Raw genomic sequence first — 18,670 nt, forward strand, 5'->3', positions numbered from 1 at the left:
CCTGGATCAGTTCCTTTTCTCCCACTTCACTGCTTAGCTGTCGTAGTTATTCATCTTCACTGAATAAAATCTTAGCTCACATTCTAGTTATATTTTTTAGAAAATGGCGCCTTATATACAAATGTGAAATATAAACCAAACAATAAGGATTAGGAAAAATAGAGTTACGTTACTGAATAGTACCAAGTGGCACATTATAATGGAAGATGAGCATACTTCTGCTCTGGGATTTTCTTTAATGCCTTCTTGACTCTTCTCAGGGGTGTCATCTACTTCATCTATACCAGCTCTGGACGGTGTTCAGAGGGGAACCCAGGCAATAACAAACATTCATATTGACTAGACTCTTTTTTGTTGTTGTTGGTTAAATTCTTTGTTCTCTGCTCCCCCACAATGCCCATCCTCCTTTTCCCTTCTTTCTCACTTGCTGAGGACTACTAGGAAAATGGCATCAATTAAAGAGAGAGGGTTAGGGTTAGGGCTAGGGCTATGGTGAGGGTTAGGGTTAGGGTTAAGATAAATAGCTCAGCCTTCCTGGCTTCAGCTATACCTGGAGAGCTGATAGGATATACTTTTTGCACTGTGACCCAAGGATGTGAAGCCACACCAAACAAACCATCTCCATTTGGTTCCCAACTTAAAATCATCATGTGTCTAAACCCTATTTGGTAAAGAAAGAAGAGCTGCATGAAATCATGACCATTGTAGATAACTATGTGAGATAAGAATTTGCTGTGCTAAAAAGCTTATCCTAATTTACTGCCATTGGCATGTCATTCTTTAGGGCAGTTGTTCTCAACCAGGAGGGATCTTGCTCCCAGAGGATTTTTAGCAATGTCTGGAGACATTTTTGGTTGTTATAGCTGTAGGGGTGCTACTGGTATCTATTGGATAGAGGTCAAGGGTGTTGCTAAACATCCTATAACACATAGGACAGTCCCTTATGACAAAGAATTATCCAGTCTAAAATGTCAGTAGTTCCACGAAACCCTGCTTTAAGGGATGCCAGCTTCTATTGTGTATTTTTATCTTACTTTAGTTCTCATAAGTTTTAACTATTTGTTACCAAAACCCAGAAGTGTCACGCACTTTTGACAGAATGTAGTCATGGCCAGCAATAGGTAGGAGCAATTATAGGGAATCACTATGTCCAGATGTCTTCCTTCTCAAGATTCCCGATGGGGTACTCAAGTGATGTCTAGGACCTGGTGACTGGTACCACAGGAGCTGCAGTGGACCTTGTATGGACTTTTCCAAATGCGAGGTCTCCTTGGGCTACCCTGTGCATTCTGACATGACACTGAAGTTGGTGTTAGTGTCTCGTGATCATTTCACTTAGCCCAGGGTGGTGCCTGTGTTCTCCCTAATCCAGACGGAGAATATAATTTTCAGAGGAAAAGAACCTTGACTCTCAAGTCACTATTAAAATGTTTGAAAGTAGGCTCTGGCTTTTGGTCCTAATTTTCTCCATAAATATAATATCTCCTCTGGATTCTTCTTCATTTTTCAAGGCTGTCCTTCTATATGTTGCCAAGATTCTACACAACAATCTCATTCTAGGACCTCATTTCTACCTCTCATCCTTTGGCCTTTGGTGTCCTCAAGGCTGTTGCACTTAGCCTAGGTCTCTATTCTTTTGGGCTGTTTGGACTGTCTAGGCTTAGAGGCAGTGGGACAACTAAAAAAAGCCCTGAACTTGGCTGTCAGGACAACCCCAGCTCCAGAAACTTCAAACTGTGCCCTTTACCCTGGGTGCCCTGGGAGGCATGTCAGTCCCCATCCCTACATTGCCTGCTCCATATCATTAGAAGTGCTTATAAACTGAAAAGCTCTCCACAAAAGCACAGGCCTGTGCTGGTTATGGAATTTCACGGCTCTCTCATCTCATCTTCCAAATGGCCTCAAGTCACCTATTCAAAATACTTCACAGACTGATTTATTTTAGAAAAAATAGTGTGGGGGGAGGGAGGAAATAAGTTATCAGTATGGCACTATAGCAGTTATACAAGCCATGGCTTAGGAAATTCTTCGACCTTGTGCAGCTGCTCAGGTTTTGAAGGACATTGCATGTTCCAAAATACCCAGATAAGCACATTTGCAGTTTACAGAAGGAAGTCCTCAAAACCAAACTCTGTCGAACTTTCAGTAACCCTGAGTGGGAATCCAAGAATGGTGGCTTCTGAGCCTTTAGTAGGTGTGTCTTCCTCTTGATCTGGCATTAAGGGTGGTGACTAAAGTCTCTGAGGCCTGCTCACGGGGCTGACACATGCTGGTCAAAAGAATCGGGTCAGTCTTGTGTTCTACAACGTTGAAAGGACAGGACTTCAGGTGCTCAGACATGGAGGCAACTTCATTAAACTCCCAGCCCTTGATTTTGGAGAAGAGGCTGCTGAATTGCCAGATCTATGAGGAAAGAGAGAAGTTCCAAAGTAAACACTGGGGTGTTACCCTCAGGCCAGCTTTATTTGAACAGTGTGGGGAAATGCCTTTCTGTTCTTAGATTCCTGAGAGTATTTAGTGGCTGCAGCATACATTTGTTAGTCCTTTCTCCAGCATCCAATTCCTAGTTCTCCCTTCCAACTGATAATCATCCCAGCCAGCCATGTGTTGTGTGGAAATGACTAACACCAATCTGCTTATTGACATATACCCTTCCCCCATCCCCCACCTCCCCAGGAACAGTGGTTAGTTCTAGAATAGACATATGGTTCAAATCAGGACAACCAGTGCCAATGAGACTCTACTCCAGAACTTTTGTTTGTGATACCAAGAAGCAGATTCTCTTTTCCCCTCTGTGCTTGACCTTGGAAGCTACAGTCTTAGGAGCTTCTGGCAGCCATCAGGGACCATGAAGGGAGAACTGTGTCTTAGAGTGGAGCCACAAGCAAGGAAGTAGAGATAAGAAATAGAGAGTAAAAAGGTCATTTGGGGGCATTTTGAGCTGCTAGATCAAGCCATACCTGAAGCCATCACCTTTGCACTCTTCAGTTATATGGGCCAATAAATTCCCTTTATTGTTTGTCATGTTAAGTTGGTTTTCTATTGCTTAAAACTAAAAGTATGTTAACTAATAAGAGTCTCAGTAGAACAGGAACCTTAGGAGAAATCTAGAAGTCTGGCACTCAAATCCCTGTGGGCCTTTCTACCTAGGATGTGGTGGCAAAGCCACTAGTTTTAAAATCTGCCTATGAGGATAGGCATAATCTGATATCCTTCAACCTGATCATTTCACCCTCAGTTTCTTGTCATTGTTACTATATAAGAAAAGTGTATCCTGTGATCTTGGAACTATTTCCCTTTGTACTTTAAAAGGCCATTTTAATATAAGCATTCTTTAGCTCCAACTAAATTCTCTTTCTTCCTTTCTGCAAGGAAATTATTTTGTCCCAAATGATATTTAAGAGTGGTCAGCAATCACTGAATTGGGAAAAAATGTGAGCCAAAAAATAATGAAATTTCTAGTATGTAACTTAAATTATTTGCATTTGATCTTACAGAGGAAGATATTAGGTAGTTCTAAATGATACATTGTATCTTGGCAATACAATTCCCAAAGGCAGGGTCTTAGTCTCATTCATGTTTATGCCTAACACATGGTTGGTTGGCAGTCATTATCTAACACATGGATTGCAGGCATGGATTCAAGCATGAATTCATGAGGGAGAGTCTGATAATTATTTTTTGAAGAAGACTGCTCAGGGAATAAATAATAGAAAATATGCAAGATGTTTTAGACATAGTAAAAATAGATGTAAACATCTCCTAAGTCCCCAATACCAGTTTGCATATACCCACATACTGGGAAGAGACTCAACAGTGAGATTTTGGGATTATTGACCTAAATGGGCATCATAAATTTGTGATTCACATTACCAATATATGTACCATAAGAGAGGATGCTATGGTGCTATGGCACCTTGGATGTGACGAATTGGGAGTTTCACTTCTATAGGGTACAAGCCAATAGAACTTATACTGTTAAGCAAGCCTAACCTGACTGGGAAAAGGGGATGAGGTTTTTCCAAAGGGAAAGATTCTTTGATCTCTACAGCAGAGTTTTAAAAAAAAAAATTAAATAAGCATTTGAACCAGGGGAAATCAGTGGACCAAATTATTTTAGAATTTCAAAATGCATTCAACAGGGGCAAAACTTGTTTGTAAATAAATTAGTTGACATAGGGCTGAGGAGGATTTGTTGGCATATTGTATCAGTTGGAGTCCAGGCAGAAAACAGATGGCACACTCAAACTGGGTAACCTGAAGAGAATTTTATAAAGGAATGATATACAAATGTGTGGGCAGGGTATAGAAAACCCAGGCTAGTAACAATCTAGAGTGTTACTACCCTAGGCCTGAAAGGGAGGAAGGAAGTCAATGGAACCCAGAATTGGTAACCTATCAGATATCAGATACAGTTGGAGGGACATGGCCAGTGCAAAATGTCATGGAGGGGAGAATGCTTGCAGGAAGGAAGCCAGAAGAATAGCTATGTTCACTCTTCTCCCTCCTGACCATCTCCTGCTGATACGCTCCCGTTAGTTTCGCCCAACTGGAAGCTGGAGGGCAGGGGAGCTGGTTAAGCTAGTCTGTAAAGATCAGCCTCCTGGGGGACAGATCACGATGGAGAATGGATCATGTGAGCAAACGGAAGACATGCAGGACACATACATAAATAGGCATTACCATTTGTATTGCCATTTTTATGTTTATGGGTCTGTCTCCTCTACTATGCTGACCTCCTTGAGTTCATAGACTGTGTTTTATTCCTGGTAACCTAGTACAATCTCAGTGCCTAGTACGCTGCTTGGTGCACAGAAGGCCCTTAGTAAATACTTGTTGAATGAATGAATAAGTGAATGACTATTTACTTGCCTTTCTGCGAACTCTCCACGAGGTGCCTCCATGGGAATACCTCTTCTTCTTCCACTGCAGGAGGACCATCCCTCTCTCTTGTAACAAAGTGGCACAGATATTCCTCATCAGCATGGACACCTGGGAGAGCTGGGATAGGCTGATGCTGTCTAAGAACCCAGCAATGTACTGCAAAACCTCCAGGGGCAGGCTGGTTAGAGAATTCTGGTTTTTTCCTTCACGGCCTGAGAGATGGTTGTTCCCTCCCTCACTCAGCTCTGAAGCAACCTCCGGCTTGATGGCAAAGGTCTTGAGCTCCTGACTATAGATTACTTTTGCCTTTTTCCCTGGGGGACAGAAATGGTTTTGAATAAAGGTACATCCCAAGTAGGCAAGGGGGCATCGGTGCTGGAACCAACCATTGAGACATGACTGAATGTCTGTGTGGACATTCTTGAAATGTAGGGGAAATTCATCCCTCCTGAAGAATTTGTTGCAAGTGAAAGTAAAGGCAGAACTGCTCTTGTTGTGTCTCCTGGTCACACACTCACTGTGGAGCTCCATATGGAGCCCATTCAGATTGGCAGTGGTTAGAAGGTCAGCCAGCACCGTCCTGGAGGAAAATTGTGCTGACTCAAAACTGTATGTCTGTGTAGCAAAATCCATGAACAGCCCATCAATGCTCCTGGATTCAGAGATGACATGACCTTTGAGTTCTCTTTCCAGAGCACACAGCAGGGTGGTCTTGATGAGATCTGATTTGGGGAGGTCCTCCACAGTGATCCCTAAATCCAAAGTATCTACTGCCTTGTGTTCACTTGGCCTACAACTCAACAAGGTGTCTCTGAGGTGAGTCCGCTTCCCGCAGTAGCTCACGGGAACTTTGAAGGTGTAAACAGTCTTCACTTCCTGAGCCTCGAGTTTGCCATAAACAAAGTCTTTCTCTTTAGGTGTACAAGCAGGCATCTGACCAAAGTGAATAAGCATCCTCCCATTGTGCACCAGGTACATATTATAGTCCTTTGCATCCACAGCTGTTTTCAGTCTTTCCAGAACACCATCCTGCCAAGGGGCAAGCCCTGACTTTTCTATGGCTTCATGAAAGTCCCGCTGCTTCTGGTCTTCCTGTGTTTCTTTCCCTTTGGCAGCACTCTTTTCTACCACGTTGTTGCTGCTGGAAATCTGTTCTTTGTCTGGGCCATCCCTGCTCTTGCTCTCACTGCTCACTGATGAGCTCGTTAAAGCAGAGGCCGCATGCTCTTTGCTGAACATATTTTCCCACTTGTCAAACTTGGCTAGGTCCATCCCTTCTTTGGTTTTGGCTAATACCTCTCGTTCTTCTTGACTCAGCTCTGCCACCTCTCCATTGGTGGTTGACAGAGAGCCGCTTGTTACCAAACCAGCATCTGTCCCACCCACCGCTCCTTCCATTTCCTTCCAGCTGGCTTCACCATTCATGGTAGCTTCCTCTTCCATGGGTTCTCTAGTTTCTGGGAAAAGTTCTACCATTTTCAGAGATCTAAAGAGGACCTTCTGGTCTTGGAGGGCCAGGGCTGTGTCCAAGCACTCCTCATTGGGAGTCTCTTTCATGATGTTCTCGTGAAGGGCTGTTTCAGAGTCCATGTTTGGCCAGCGGTTCCACTCCATGGAGCAGCAGACCACGCTGGCGGGGCACACTTGCAGGTGCTTGGCCAGCTTGTGACGGGAAATGGAAAGGGGGCAGCCATATTCGGAGTTGAGGCACGGAACCTGCTCTAAAGGGCACAGGAGCTCGTGCTCTGCCTCTTTGCACATGTGGAAGGTAGCACCACAGGACAGGTGGCAGTTTATCACCAGGCAGGAGACACCAGGCTCCATAGGCATGTGGCAGTGACGGTTGAAGCATCTGTCACAGTGCCTGTGCTGCCCTGGTGGAGGCCTGCGCACCCTACGCTGGAGACACCAAAGGCAAGGGGAAAGAGAAAACAAATGACTGCTGGAAGAGAAGCTCTATGCATGTCTGTGAGTATTTAAGTTTTAATTGACTTATTTCCTGTATATTCATGTTTATTGTAGGAATCTTGAAAAATATAGAAAATCATAAGAAGAAAGCAAAAATACTCATAATCCCACACAACCTAGAAATAACAGCTATCAATACTCTTCTCTTTATTTCCCAATAGTTTATTCTATGTATTAGCTGTGTTGAGATTAGAAAAAAAACAAAGGTGAAAGTAATGGGCTACAAGGTTGACAATTGCTATTTTTGAGTTGTGGGTTGTGGAGGATTTATATGACACAGTTAATACTATGAATACAATTTTGCATTCTGCTTTAACTTGCTATTATGACATGTCTAGGCTGTTTTATTAATTTTTCTTTGAAAACTTTCTTCATAATGGCAGTGTAACATTCCAGAATGAGTGTTCTGTCATTCATTTAACCAACTACCACTAGGGGGTATGCTGGGAGGACATGGGGCATGTCTGATTTTGTTCACATCTTGGTCCCCAGCACCTGTCACAGGGCCTGGACCATTGTAAGCACTCAGTAATATTTGCTGAATGAAGGAATTGTTAGCCATTTAGGTTATACCTGGATTTTTTGCTTTTTCATATGTAAAGTTTTACTGAAAATCTTTGCTCACAGATCTTTCTCAGGTCTCTGATTTCCCCCTATTCTGTGTCGGTTTCTTCTAGGTTCTGCTCTAGCATCTATGGTTCGGCAAAAAGCCAATATATGTCATCAGACCAAAAGGATAAATCTGCCAGATGCTTGGGCTACAGGCTAAATGAAGCCAGACCTGGACCTGTGAAAGGTAAAGTTCCAATAAGCACCTGGTACTTACCATAGCTTCCAAATTTCTTCTTGCTTTGTAACCCTAGGGGAAAATATAAATATACAAATATGAATGATTAGTAAGAAAAGTATTTTATCTGTTTTAACAGGGGCCAAAGAGACTTCACGTATTCTTCCACCACCCTGGAGGTAAGTGTTGTCCTGGCCCACATTTTGCAGTCAAATATACTCTACCTAGATACAACAATTGTTAACATTTTGCCCCTTTCACTTTCTCTCTCTCTCAACACACACACACACACACACACACACACACACACACACATACACACACACACACACACGCACACACGCACACACACACACACACACACATTTTTTGCCAAACCACTTGAAGATAAGTTGCTGATGTCATGACACTTCATCTGTAAGTACTTCAGCATGTATTTCCTAAGAATAAAGACATTTTTTGTAACTACAGTAACATTATCTCACCTAAGAAAACTAAAAATAATTTTCTAATATCATGTAACATGCTGTCTATATTCAAATTTTCCCAATTATCCCCAAAATATCTTCTGTACTTTTTAAAAAACAACTCAGTTTTGAACCAGGATCCCTTTAAGGTTAATTTATTACATTTGTTTGTTAAATCTTTTTAGCCTCTTTTCCTCTGGAAAATCCCCCTCAACTTTTCTTTTTTAGAAGAGGCAGCCTTAAATATCAAGGAAATTGTATGCTAGTTCATTCATGTATTCATTTGTTCATCCATTCATTCAACAAACATTTTTGATTACCTACTATGTACCAGTAAGTGAGCATAAGGGTCACCCAGACTGATTGTTAAAGTGACTTTAAACACTATTGTTCATTAGAATCAGCTGTGATTCTTGTTAAATATATAGATCCCCACTGTTCAATATGGTAGTCACTGGCCACATGTGGCTATTTAAATTTAAATTAATCAAAATGAACTAGAATTAATAATTCAGTTCCTCAAGTCATATTAGCTACCCTTCAAGTGTTCAGTAGATACTCTATTGGACAACACTGCTATAGATGCTGGCTGCACCCCTGACCTGAGCAAAGGGTGTATCTTGGAATTTACATTCTTAACACATTCCCCATCTGACTCAGGCACTATAAGTGTGGAAAAGGGATCACGCCAGAATCCCTCTTAGGCTATAGAGGATACCTCATACCCTAATAGTCAGCCTGACCATCAGTAGCTTCAGGGTTAACTAGAAGATTAATCAGACAGAGAGGGAGCTGAGCAGAGTGGAAAGGCTGTGAGGGTAGGACTGAGATGGAGCAGAATAAGATCAGGCAAAGAGCACATCTTTTAGATGCAAGAGTCTAGCTACTTGATCTTTTAACATACAATTTAATATTCAGGTAGGCTCCTGCCATATTCCAGATCACTCCTGGGTGGGAAAAGCCCATTATGGACTTATAGAAATTCATAAATATTAGGCTCAAGCATCTAGAATTATTTGGTACTCAGTAAGGAACCATTTACCATTGTAACTGGGGTGTTAACCAGTAGTAATTGAAGAATGGAGTGGAAAGACCTAGAGTTAGAAACTGCTATGTAGAGAACATGATGGAGGCTGAGACTGTGAGACTGATGACAGTAGAAATAGGCAAGATGAGACAGACAGGAGACATTACAAGGGAGGATCAACTAATATTTTTGTTTCTGGCTGGAGATGGGGGAAGAAGAAGAGTCAAAGGTGATGCCAAGAAGGTGAACTAAGAAGAGAGAATGTTGGGTGTAATTCTGAGAAAAATAGAGGTCTAAGGAGGGAACTGTTTTTGGAAGAAAAATGGGTCCAGCGAGTGTAATACAAGTTGCTTTAGGTGATGACAGATCATGTGGGTGGGAAGATGAGGGGTTAGAATATAGAGATTCAGACTTGAGAATTATCCACTTAAAAGTAAGAGGAAGCCATAACTGGGGAAGTGAGAACACAGAATAGAAATCTGAGCAATGAAGTACAAGGTTAAGTATGACCACTTTGGGGACAATAAGAAGAAGCAGAGCCAGAGAAGGAGAGACCAGTGAGCTAAGAGAGTCAGGACTATTGTTGCTAGATGTAAAGGAAAGGGTGAGTGATGGCCTCCAATGCTGCTGTGAGGTTAAGAACAGGGATGACAATGCCACTGCTCATGGCAGGTCCCCAAAGAGCTCTTGCCAGAGCATTTGCATTTCAGCTGTGAGGTGGGACCCTTGGCTATTCAAAATCTAGCATTTGTTTGGAGTAGAGGAGAAAGCTATTAAGCACACACACCAATGTTGGCAGGGCCTGTGCCCTGGCTGGGAGAATGTGATCATCTGCTTTCTATTCATAATAGACATTCATCAAGAATGGACTCTGGATGACTCAGGGTCCCCTGTTGGTTTTATTTATTTATTTATTTATTTATTTATTTATTTATTTATTTATTTATTTATTTTTTTGTGGTACGCGGGCCTCTCACTGTTGTGGCCTCTCCCGTTGCAGAGCACAGGCTCCGGACGCACAGGCTCAGCGGCCATGGCTCACGGGCCCAGCCGCTCCGGGGCATGTGGGTTCTTCTCGGACCGGGGCACGAACCCGCGTCCCCTGCATCGGCAGGCGGACTCCCAACCACTGCGCCACCAGGGAAGCCCCCCTGTTGGTTTTTAGGTGGGGAAGAAGAGGCAGATCACAAATGGAGTAAGGTTATGTGAAAAAAGCTAACAGCACCAGGAATATCCAACTTCGTATTTGCCAACCGGGTTCTGTCACAAAGTTGAGCCCAGTTTCCAGCAAGGGCAAAGCAGCCCTGGCTAGTTCTGTGCACTCAATGTATGTAGTGAGAACTCTGCCCCTATCAGCAGGCATGTGTCTGGCTGGAGGGACAATAGTGATGAACTCTAAGCCCGATCATTTCTTTTTCTCCCTCTTCCTCTCCTTCTCCTCCTTCTTCTCCTTCTTCTTTTTTTGATTGAAGAACAGTTGATTTACAATGTTGTGTTACAGGTGTACAGCAAAGTGATTCAGTTATATATACATCTATATCAATTTTTTATCAGATTAGTTTCCCTTATAGGTTATTACAAAATATTGAGTATAATTCCCTGTGCTACACAGTAGGTCCTTGTTGCCAATCATTTCTTATCCTTCAGCATGATAAAGATGGTTCTTAGCAACAGCGTTATTGAAGCTGGGAACACTTGTGGTGGAGTCTTATTGCTCTCCATCTCTTTGAGGTTATTTGAAAATATTCCTTTAAGAGAAAAGAAAAGCAATGCAGGCAGGCAACAAAGATGCTGTTGCTTTATGTTGCTATTTAAGGATCTTCTGCCAGGCTCTGGAGCTACCCGAGATGAGTGACTTTGAGAGAAGGCATGTGCTGAGCAGAAAGACACTGAGTGGAGATGACTTTTTGGAGACATTTGTCAGTGCAGGAAAGGAGAAAGACAAATATAGCCTAAGGGCATAAAAAATCACATCTGAACCTCTTGTTGTATATCTGGGAGAAATCTTTCCCATTGAGATAAAGGACAATCCAAAATTGTTGATAATCTAAGTATTGCTGGAGAAACAGGGTAACCAATCATCCTGGTTTGCCTCGGTCTCTCCTGGTTTGAGCACTGAAAGTCCCAGGTCCCAGGAAACCTCTTATTCCCAGGCAAACTTAGACAGCTGATTGGTCATCTTAGGTTGGAGTCAGCTGGTGTTGCCTCAATTTAATCAAATTAGATTTATCATTGGTTGTCTTGTCACATGAGATGCCCTGTTCTCCCAATTTCTGTTCCTGTGCAGTGACTGGATTCTTATCCTCCATGGGGTCTGTCTGAATTTCCCAGATGGAGTGATTTCTCCATTTTGGATGTCATAGTGGAAGAGAAATAAAATATTAGTGCTTAACATGTGCGTTTACATAACATCTCATTTAATCCTCACAATAATAATGTGAGGTGGGTATTACCATCTCCAGTTTACTGATAAGGACACTGAGGCACAAAGAAGCCTAAGTTTGTCTGGCTTCAAACTCTACTGTCTGCTACATCACACTGTGTCCATCAGAGACCCATAGAGACATTTGTGGTCCATCTCCGTGATTTGGGGAGAATGCAAGCCCATGGCTAGAGTCTGTTAAGGGGAAAGCCTTTTTTTCCCCCAGTTGGGGCACAGAAAGGTGTCTACCTGTATAATCTTTCCAAATTGTAGAGAAGCTGGATGCTTCACATTGGGAAGCACCTCCATGCCTATGATGAATTTTTTTTTTTTTTTGGTCCTCCTCTGAACCACAACCCATACCGTGCCCTTCTGAATAGAGGAAACAAGAAGACTGCGCAGGTCCCATGCCTTTGCATTTCAGGGAATACAAATGTGGCAGGGAAGATTTTTAAGGTTAAAAATCTGCACTATAGGGACTTCCCTGGTGGCACAATGGTTAAGAATCCTCCTGCCAATGCAGTGGACACGGGTTCGAGCCCTGGTCCAGGAAGATCCCACATGCCGCAGAGCGACTAAGCCCGTGCGCCACAACTACTGAGCCTGTGCTCTAGGGCTCGCGACCTTTAAGAGAAAAGAAAAGCAATGCAGGCAGGCAACAAAGATGCTGTTGCTTTATGTTGCTATTTAAGGATCTTCTGCCAGGCTCTGGAGCTACCCGAGATGAGTGACTTTGAGAGAAGGCATGTGCTGAGCAGAAAGACACTGAGTGGAGATGACTTTTTGGAGACATTTGTCAGTGCAGGAAAGGAGAAAGACAAATATAGCCTAAGGGCATAAAAAATCACATCTGAACCTCTTGTTGTATATCTGGGAGAAATCTTTCCCATTGAGATAAAGGACAATCCAAAATTGTTGATAATCTAAGTATTGCTGGAGAAACAGGGTAACCAATCATCCTGGTTTGCCTCGGTCTCTCCTGGTTTGAGCACTGAAAGTCCCAGGTCCCAGGAAACCTCTTATTCCCAGGCAAACTTAGACAGCTGATTGGTCATCTTAGGTTGGAGTCAGCTGGTGTTGCCTCAATTTAATCAAATTAGATTTATCATTGGTTGTCTTGTCACATGAGATGCCCTGTTCTCCCAATTTCTGTTCCTGTGCAGTGACTGGATTCTTATCCTCCATGGGGTCTGTCTGAATTTCCCAGATGGAGTGATTTCTCCATTTTGGATGTCATAGTGGAAGAGAAATAAAATATTAGTGCTTAACATGTGCGTTTACATAACATCTCATTTAATCCTCACAATAATAATGTGAGGTGGGTATTACCATCTCCAGTTTACTGATAAGGACACTGAGGCACAAAGAAGCCTAAGTTTGTCTGGCTTCAAACTCTACTGTCTGCTACATCACACTGTGTCCATCAGAGACCCATAGAGACATTTGTGGTCCATCTCCGTGATTTGGGGAGAATGCAAGCCCATGGCTAGAGTCTGTTAAGGGGAAAGCCTTTTTTTCCCCCAGTTGGGGCACAGAAAGGTGTCTACCTGTATAATCTTTCCAAATTGTAGAGAAGCTGGATGCTTCACATTGGGAAGCACCTCCATGCCTATGATGAATTTTTTTTTTTTTTTGGTCCTCCTCTGAACCACAACCCATACCGTGCCCTTCTGAATAGAGGAAACAAGAAGACTGCGCAGGTCCCATGCCTTTGCATTTCAGGGAATACAAATGTGGCAGGGAAGATTTTTAAGGTTAAAAATCTGCACTATAGGGACTTCCCTGGTGGCACAATGGTTAAGAATCCTCCTGCCAATGCAGTGGACACGGGTTCGAGCCCTGGTCCAGGAAGATCCCACATGCCGCAGAGCGACTAAGCCCGTGCGCCACAACTACTGAGCCTGTGCTCTAGGGCTCGCGAGCCACAACTACTGAAGCCTGCGTGACTAGAGCTTGTGCTCTACAACAACAGAAGCCACCGCAATGAGAAGCCCGCGCACCGCAACAAAGAGTAGCCCCTGCTCGCCGCAAGTAGAGAAAGCCTGCCAGCAGCAATGAAGACCCAACACAGCCAAAAATAAATAAGTAAATTTATTTATTTATTTAATAAATAAATAAATAAATAAAAAGGAAGCTTTCAATTGAGACTTGTCTCCTCTCTTGTGACTGACTCTGAGTGTTGGTACAACCCAAGGGAAGTTGCTGTGATGGTGTGAGTGGTAAACAACCTGATGAAGGGCATAAACGGAACAGAAGTGCTGGGACCTATGGAATGTGTGTAGGCTGTGAAAGGAGCTCTGACTGGAATATCAGCAGAGGGTGGGAATGCCCCAGGAGGGATACAGGAATGATTTCTGAGGCACTGAGAGTGAGTACAGCTAACAGGGCTCCCAGCACTCCATCAGCCTTCAGTGAAGGATTGGATTGGATGGAGTTGAACAGGACCCTAAAGAAGGCAGCATTTGAAACACCTGTGAGAGCAATTTGAGACCTTTAGGAGGAAGGGGTAATGATGTCAGATATATGCTAATTTGTGTTTTGTTGTTGTTGTTGTTTTGTTTTAAAGGAAGAAAAATAAATGTTTTCAACTTTATTTGGTTGATGTTGCCTTAACTGAATGGAAAAGACTCAGTGGACTCCAGTTATAACAGATACTCTGAATGCTGCCAGAATTGTTTGTAGGAGGTTACACTTGTTCTCAACACTTACAGTCAGAGAATCAGAAATCTGGATCAGGTAGATAACCAGAAATCCTCTGCTCTGGAGCTTCTCAAACTTCAGTGTGCATAGGAATCACCTGGGCAATCTCTTTTGAAATGCAGCCTCTGATCTGGTAGAACAAATGGTCTAGGAAAGAGTCTAGGTTAAACTCTTCATTTTTTACAAGAGAAACTGAGGCCCAGAGAAGTAATGTGTGTTGCTTATGCTCCCACAGTCTCTGACTCTAATCACATGCTTTTCTTTTTTCTACTTCACCTTGATAGTTTACTGAGACACTCTGTAGAAACCTGCATGACGATGGCCAAGGGCATATGGGCAGCTTAGATGGTACCAAGGGCAAAGCAGGACAAGGCCTGGAAGAATGAGGAAGAGGTGGTGACCAAGTGTCACTAGCCAACAAGGTCATGAGAAGGCATAAAGCAGGTATATTTAAATCACTGACTCAAGCAAAAGAGAATGCAATTAACAGAAAATAGTTTTAACATTCTTCACTATAAAGTTAGTAGGCAATCAGGGCTGGTGTCAGGGAGATATTTTTAGGCAAGGGGCCCTCCCAGCACCCCTCACATGATGCAGCGACTATTTTGCCTCCTCATGTGGCTAGCCCTGGCAATAATTATTTATTCCTGAGCTTTAACTTAAGTGGAAGTGACAAGGTCAAGAGTTAAAGGACAGAGATTAACTGTTAACCTATTAACCAGCCAATTAATCTGTTACTTTAATTATACATTGTTAATCTGTTTCCCTGCTATGGAGATACTTAATTCTATGGAAAGAAAATGTATAAAGTTAAATATTAAAGTAATCCCTTTGCATCTTGAGATTTTAACACAACCAGTTGGCTGAGGATAGTTCCCACATCTGGTTGCATAATCCTGGGCTTTCAGGCCATGATTTCAGCCTTTTCACTATACCCTAAAAATCATCCTCCCTCAAATCTATTCAACCTCACTATCTGCAGTTCTGTACCTACACTAGAAATCTCTCTACCTTTAAACTTTCTAGTTATTTAATTAGCTAGTTAATTCTCATATCTTGTACTTACATTATTAGTTTCAGTATTTTAAATTACTGTTTTGTATTGGCCAAGAAAGTGCAAACTAGATGGATTATTTAGGAGTAGCTCTGAGTCAGCTGGTCTGGTTGGTTACTGCTAAGCTAACATACCCATCTTGCTAGGAAAGTACCCGGTATACCCCTTGAAGACCTTTGTGCCATGGAAACTCTGACAAAATTAAATGAAGTTAGGCAATTATACACAGTGCATTTGATTGTGCCTAGCAAACAGGCATAATTATAACCCAGACACCTGTAGCAGAGTTATGGGATGCATCTGGAGGTTACAGAGGCAGGCAAGAAGGAAACAGGAGTTAAGGTGTCTGGTGGTGGGTCTCCTTTTACTTGACATTGGTGGCTTTAGCCTGTACAGTGCAAAATTCAGAGTGTACAGAATCCCTTTTGCTGCACAGGCCACTTCCTAGGATGTCCTTAGCTGAACTTTTAACTATATAACACTAAAGCAAGGTCCAGAGGAAAACAGGAAAATAAACACTGCTCCCTTATCCCTGCCAATTTGTTTGTGCATGCAACACTATGGTGTTATTCCCAAAGCTAGAAATAACCTATCTACACTTTAAAGTGTTTGACTCCTCAAGTATCATTAATCATTTTACTTTTGTCCCCCTGGATTTGCAAGTTTCAAATTTGTGATAATTTTTGGTTTGCATGTATATACCATTTTTCAACTTGTAAAATACTTTCACTTCTATTCCATAGATGCATTTGGATTCAAGAGAGCTGGGGAGGAGTGAGTCATGTTTAGGGAATATTGTTAAAGAAAAACAGGTTTTAAACTCTGCAGGCAGAATTTAAATAATATATGCAGTAAATACAACTGTGCTAAATTAACTGGTAGAGTGACACAGGTGATGGAATTTAAGGTACATGAGAATGACTTGCAGTTAACATAGAAAATGCTGATTGCGGAAAGATCACAACATTTGGACTTCAGAAAACAGAAATCCTGGGTCTGGACCTATTTCCACACCACCTCCTCCCCGCCGCCATCCTGAACCCCCATCAATACTGTGTAACCTTAGAGATAGCACATAACCACTATGTGCTATCACTATGGTTGATTTTAGAAGAAAGAGCCTAAGCTGTTAGAAAGCAGGTCATGTCTTCCTGCTCTAAGATTTTAGATTCAAAGCAGGATTTTACCTATGGCTGGGTCTCATTCTCAGCGCTAACCTTTTCACCCCCATATGTAACTTAATTTGCTTAACAACCCTCTTACTCAGAGCACAAAGGTGATATGCCGCTCAGCCTCTGCCTCCATGTTCACCACTCTAAATTTCCCCTTGATGAACCTGCCCACATTTGAAAAGCTTACCTTAATGGCAGGGGCTGAGTCAGCATCTGCTGCACTTGTGTCCCTTGATGGTGAGCAAGTAGACTGCCGAGGTGGCTCGGCGTGCATTGGCTGCAGCAGAGGACAGAGTTTAGTCGAGGAGGTAGGGAAAGGAGAAAAAAACTTCAACAGAGATAGTTCAAGTGTTTTGAAGTTAAAAATAAAACTATATCACAAGGGGCAATGTGACCAGGCTCAGCTTACGATTTTTTCTTTCTCCTGTATTTGTCCACACTCCGTCTCTGTTGGAGTGGCAGTTAGCAGGGGAAGCCGGAAGGCAAGTGGGGTTTTATATCAATGGGTTTTCTTTCCCTTGAGGAAGAAGGAAAATCCTTGTAAGAAGGATGATTTCAAGGCCCGAGCAGCCTCTCAGAGTCCTGTGCCTGTGGTTGGCAGATCCAGCTGTGCCCACAGTGGCTGGTGGAGCAGCCAGGACAGGCTGCTGCTCTAATTATAACCGTGCTTTTCACCTAAACCTATCACTGGCTGAGGCAGCAACTTGTGCAAGTGACATGTGGTCCTGTTTCTCCTATTTCTTGTCGTGACAAGTGGCTGTCCTCTCCTGGCCCTCTTCTTTCCCGGATGGTTGGGAAAGGAAGATTTTGTAATTCAGAAATCAGGCATAGAATAAGTCCAGTCTGAGAAAATTAGAGGTGGTAGGAGGCTTAGCTATCACTTAGTCCAACTCTCTCATTTTACAGATGAGAAGACGGAAAATAGAAAGTAAATTGTTCGCCTAGATCTTCCAGCACTACATTGAAAAACGTAGTGAGTGGTTGGGACTTCCCTGGTGGCACAGTGGTTGAGAATCCACCTGCCAATACAGGGGACACGGGTTCGAGCCCTGGTCCGGGAAGATCCCACATGCCACGGAGCAACTAAGCCCATGCGCCACAGCTACCGAGCCTGCACTCTAGAGCCCACGAGCCACAACTATTGAGCCCGCTTGCCACAACTACTGAAGCCCGTGCGCCTAGGGCCCGAGCTCTGCAAAAAGAGAAGCCACCGCAATGAGAAGCCTGCGCACCGCAACGAAGAGTAGCCCCTGCTCGCTGCAACTAGAGAAAGCCCGTGTGCAGCAACAAAGACCCAATGCAGCCAAAAATAAATAAATAAATAAAGTAATTAATTAAAAAAAAAGTAGTGAGTGGTCATCTCTAACTTGTTTTCTTTTTTTTCTTTAACATCTTTATTGGAGTATAATTGCTTTACAATGGTGTGCTAGCTTCTGCTTTATAACAAAGTGAATCAGTTATACATATACATATGTTCCCATATCTCTTCCCTCTTGCGTCTCCCTCCCTCCCACCCTCTCTATCCCACCCCTCTAGGTGGTCACAAACCACCGAGCTGATCTCCCTGTGCTATGCAGCTGCTTCCCACTAGCTGTCTATTTTACGTTTGGCAGTGTATATATGTCCATGCTACTCTCTCACTTTGTCACAGCTTACCTTTCCCGCCCCCCATATCCTCAAGTCCATTCTCTTGTTAGTCTGTGTCTTTATTCCCATCTTGCCCCTAGGTTCTTCATGACCTTTTTTTTTTTTTCTTAGATTCCATATATATGTGTTAGCATACGGTATTTGTTTTTCTCTTTCTCACTTACTTCACTCTGTATGACAGACTCTAGGTCCAACCACCTCACTACAAATAACTCAATTTCGTTTCTTTTTATGGCTGAGTAATATTCCATTGTATATATGTGCCACATCTTCTTTAACCACTCATCTGTTGATGGACACTTAGGTTGCTTCCATGTCCTGGCTATTGTAAATAGAGCTGCAATGAACATTTTGGTACGTGACTGTTTTTGAATTATGCCCAGTAGTGGGATTGCTGGGTCATATGGTAGTTCTATTTTTAGTTTTTTAGTTTTTTAAGAAACCTCCATACTGTTTTCCATAGTGGCTGTACCAATTCACATTCCCACCAACAGTGCAAGAGGGTTTCCTTTTCTCCACACCCTCTTCAGCATTTATTATTT

At 42.8% G+C, this 18,670-nt stretch overlaps 1 protein-coding gene across 1 annotated transcript; it reads right to left on the minus strand.

Annotated features, from left to right (window-relative positions):
- Positions 1-1,563: 1,563 nt before the first annotated feature.
- Positions 1,564-16,737, minus strand: FBXO40 (F-box protein 40). Its single transcript, XM_007450506.1, has 4 exons — positions 16,669-16,737; positions 7,679-7,711; positions 4,873-6,783; positions 1,564-2,403 (listed from the first exon to the last, which is right to left on the minus strand). Exons 2-4 carry the CDS (start codon positions 7,679-7,681, stop codon positions 2,188-2,190), a joined length of 2,130 nt encoding a protein of 709 aa, XP_007450568.1. The 5' UTR covers positions 7,682-7,711; positions 16,669-16,737; the 3' UTR covers positions 1,564-2,187.
- Positions 16,738-18,670: the final 1,933 nt, after the last annotated feature.

This window comes from Lipotes vexillifer, unplaced genomic scaffold (genome assembly GCF_000442215.2).
Source record: "Lipotes vexillifer unplaced genomic scaffold, Lipotes_vexillifer_v1.1 scaffold1106, whole genome shotgun sequence".
In the NCBI taxonomy this organism is placed as follows: Eukaryota; Metazoa; Chordata; class Mammalia; order Artiodactyla; family Lipotidae; genus Lipotes; species Lipotes vexillifer.

Coding starts and splice junctions, on each gene's coding strand:
- FBXO40 (XM_007450506.1), bottom strand. Junction 2,404..4,872: donor CGTGGAGAGTTCGCAGAAAG/GCAAGTAAATAG, acceptor CTTTCCTCATAG/ATCTGGCAATTCAGCAGCCT.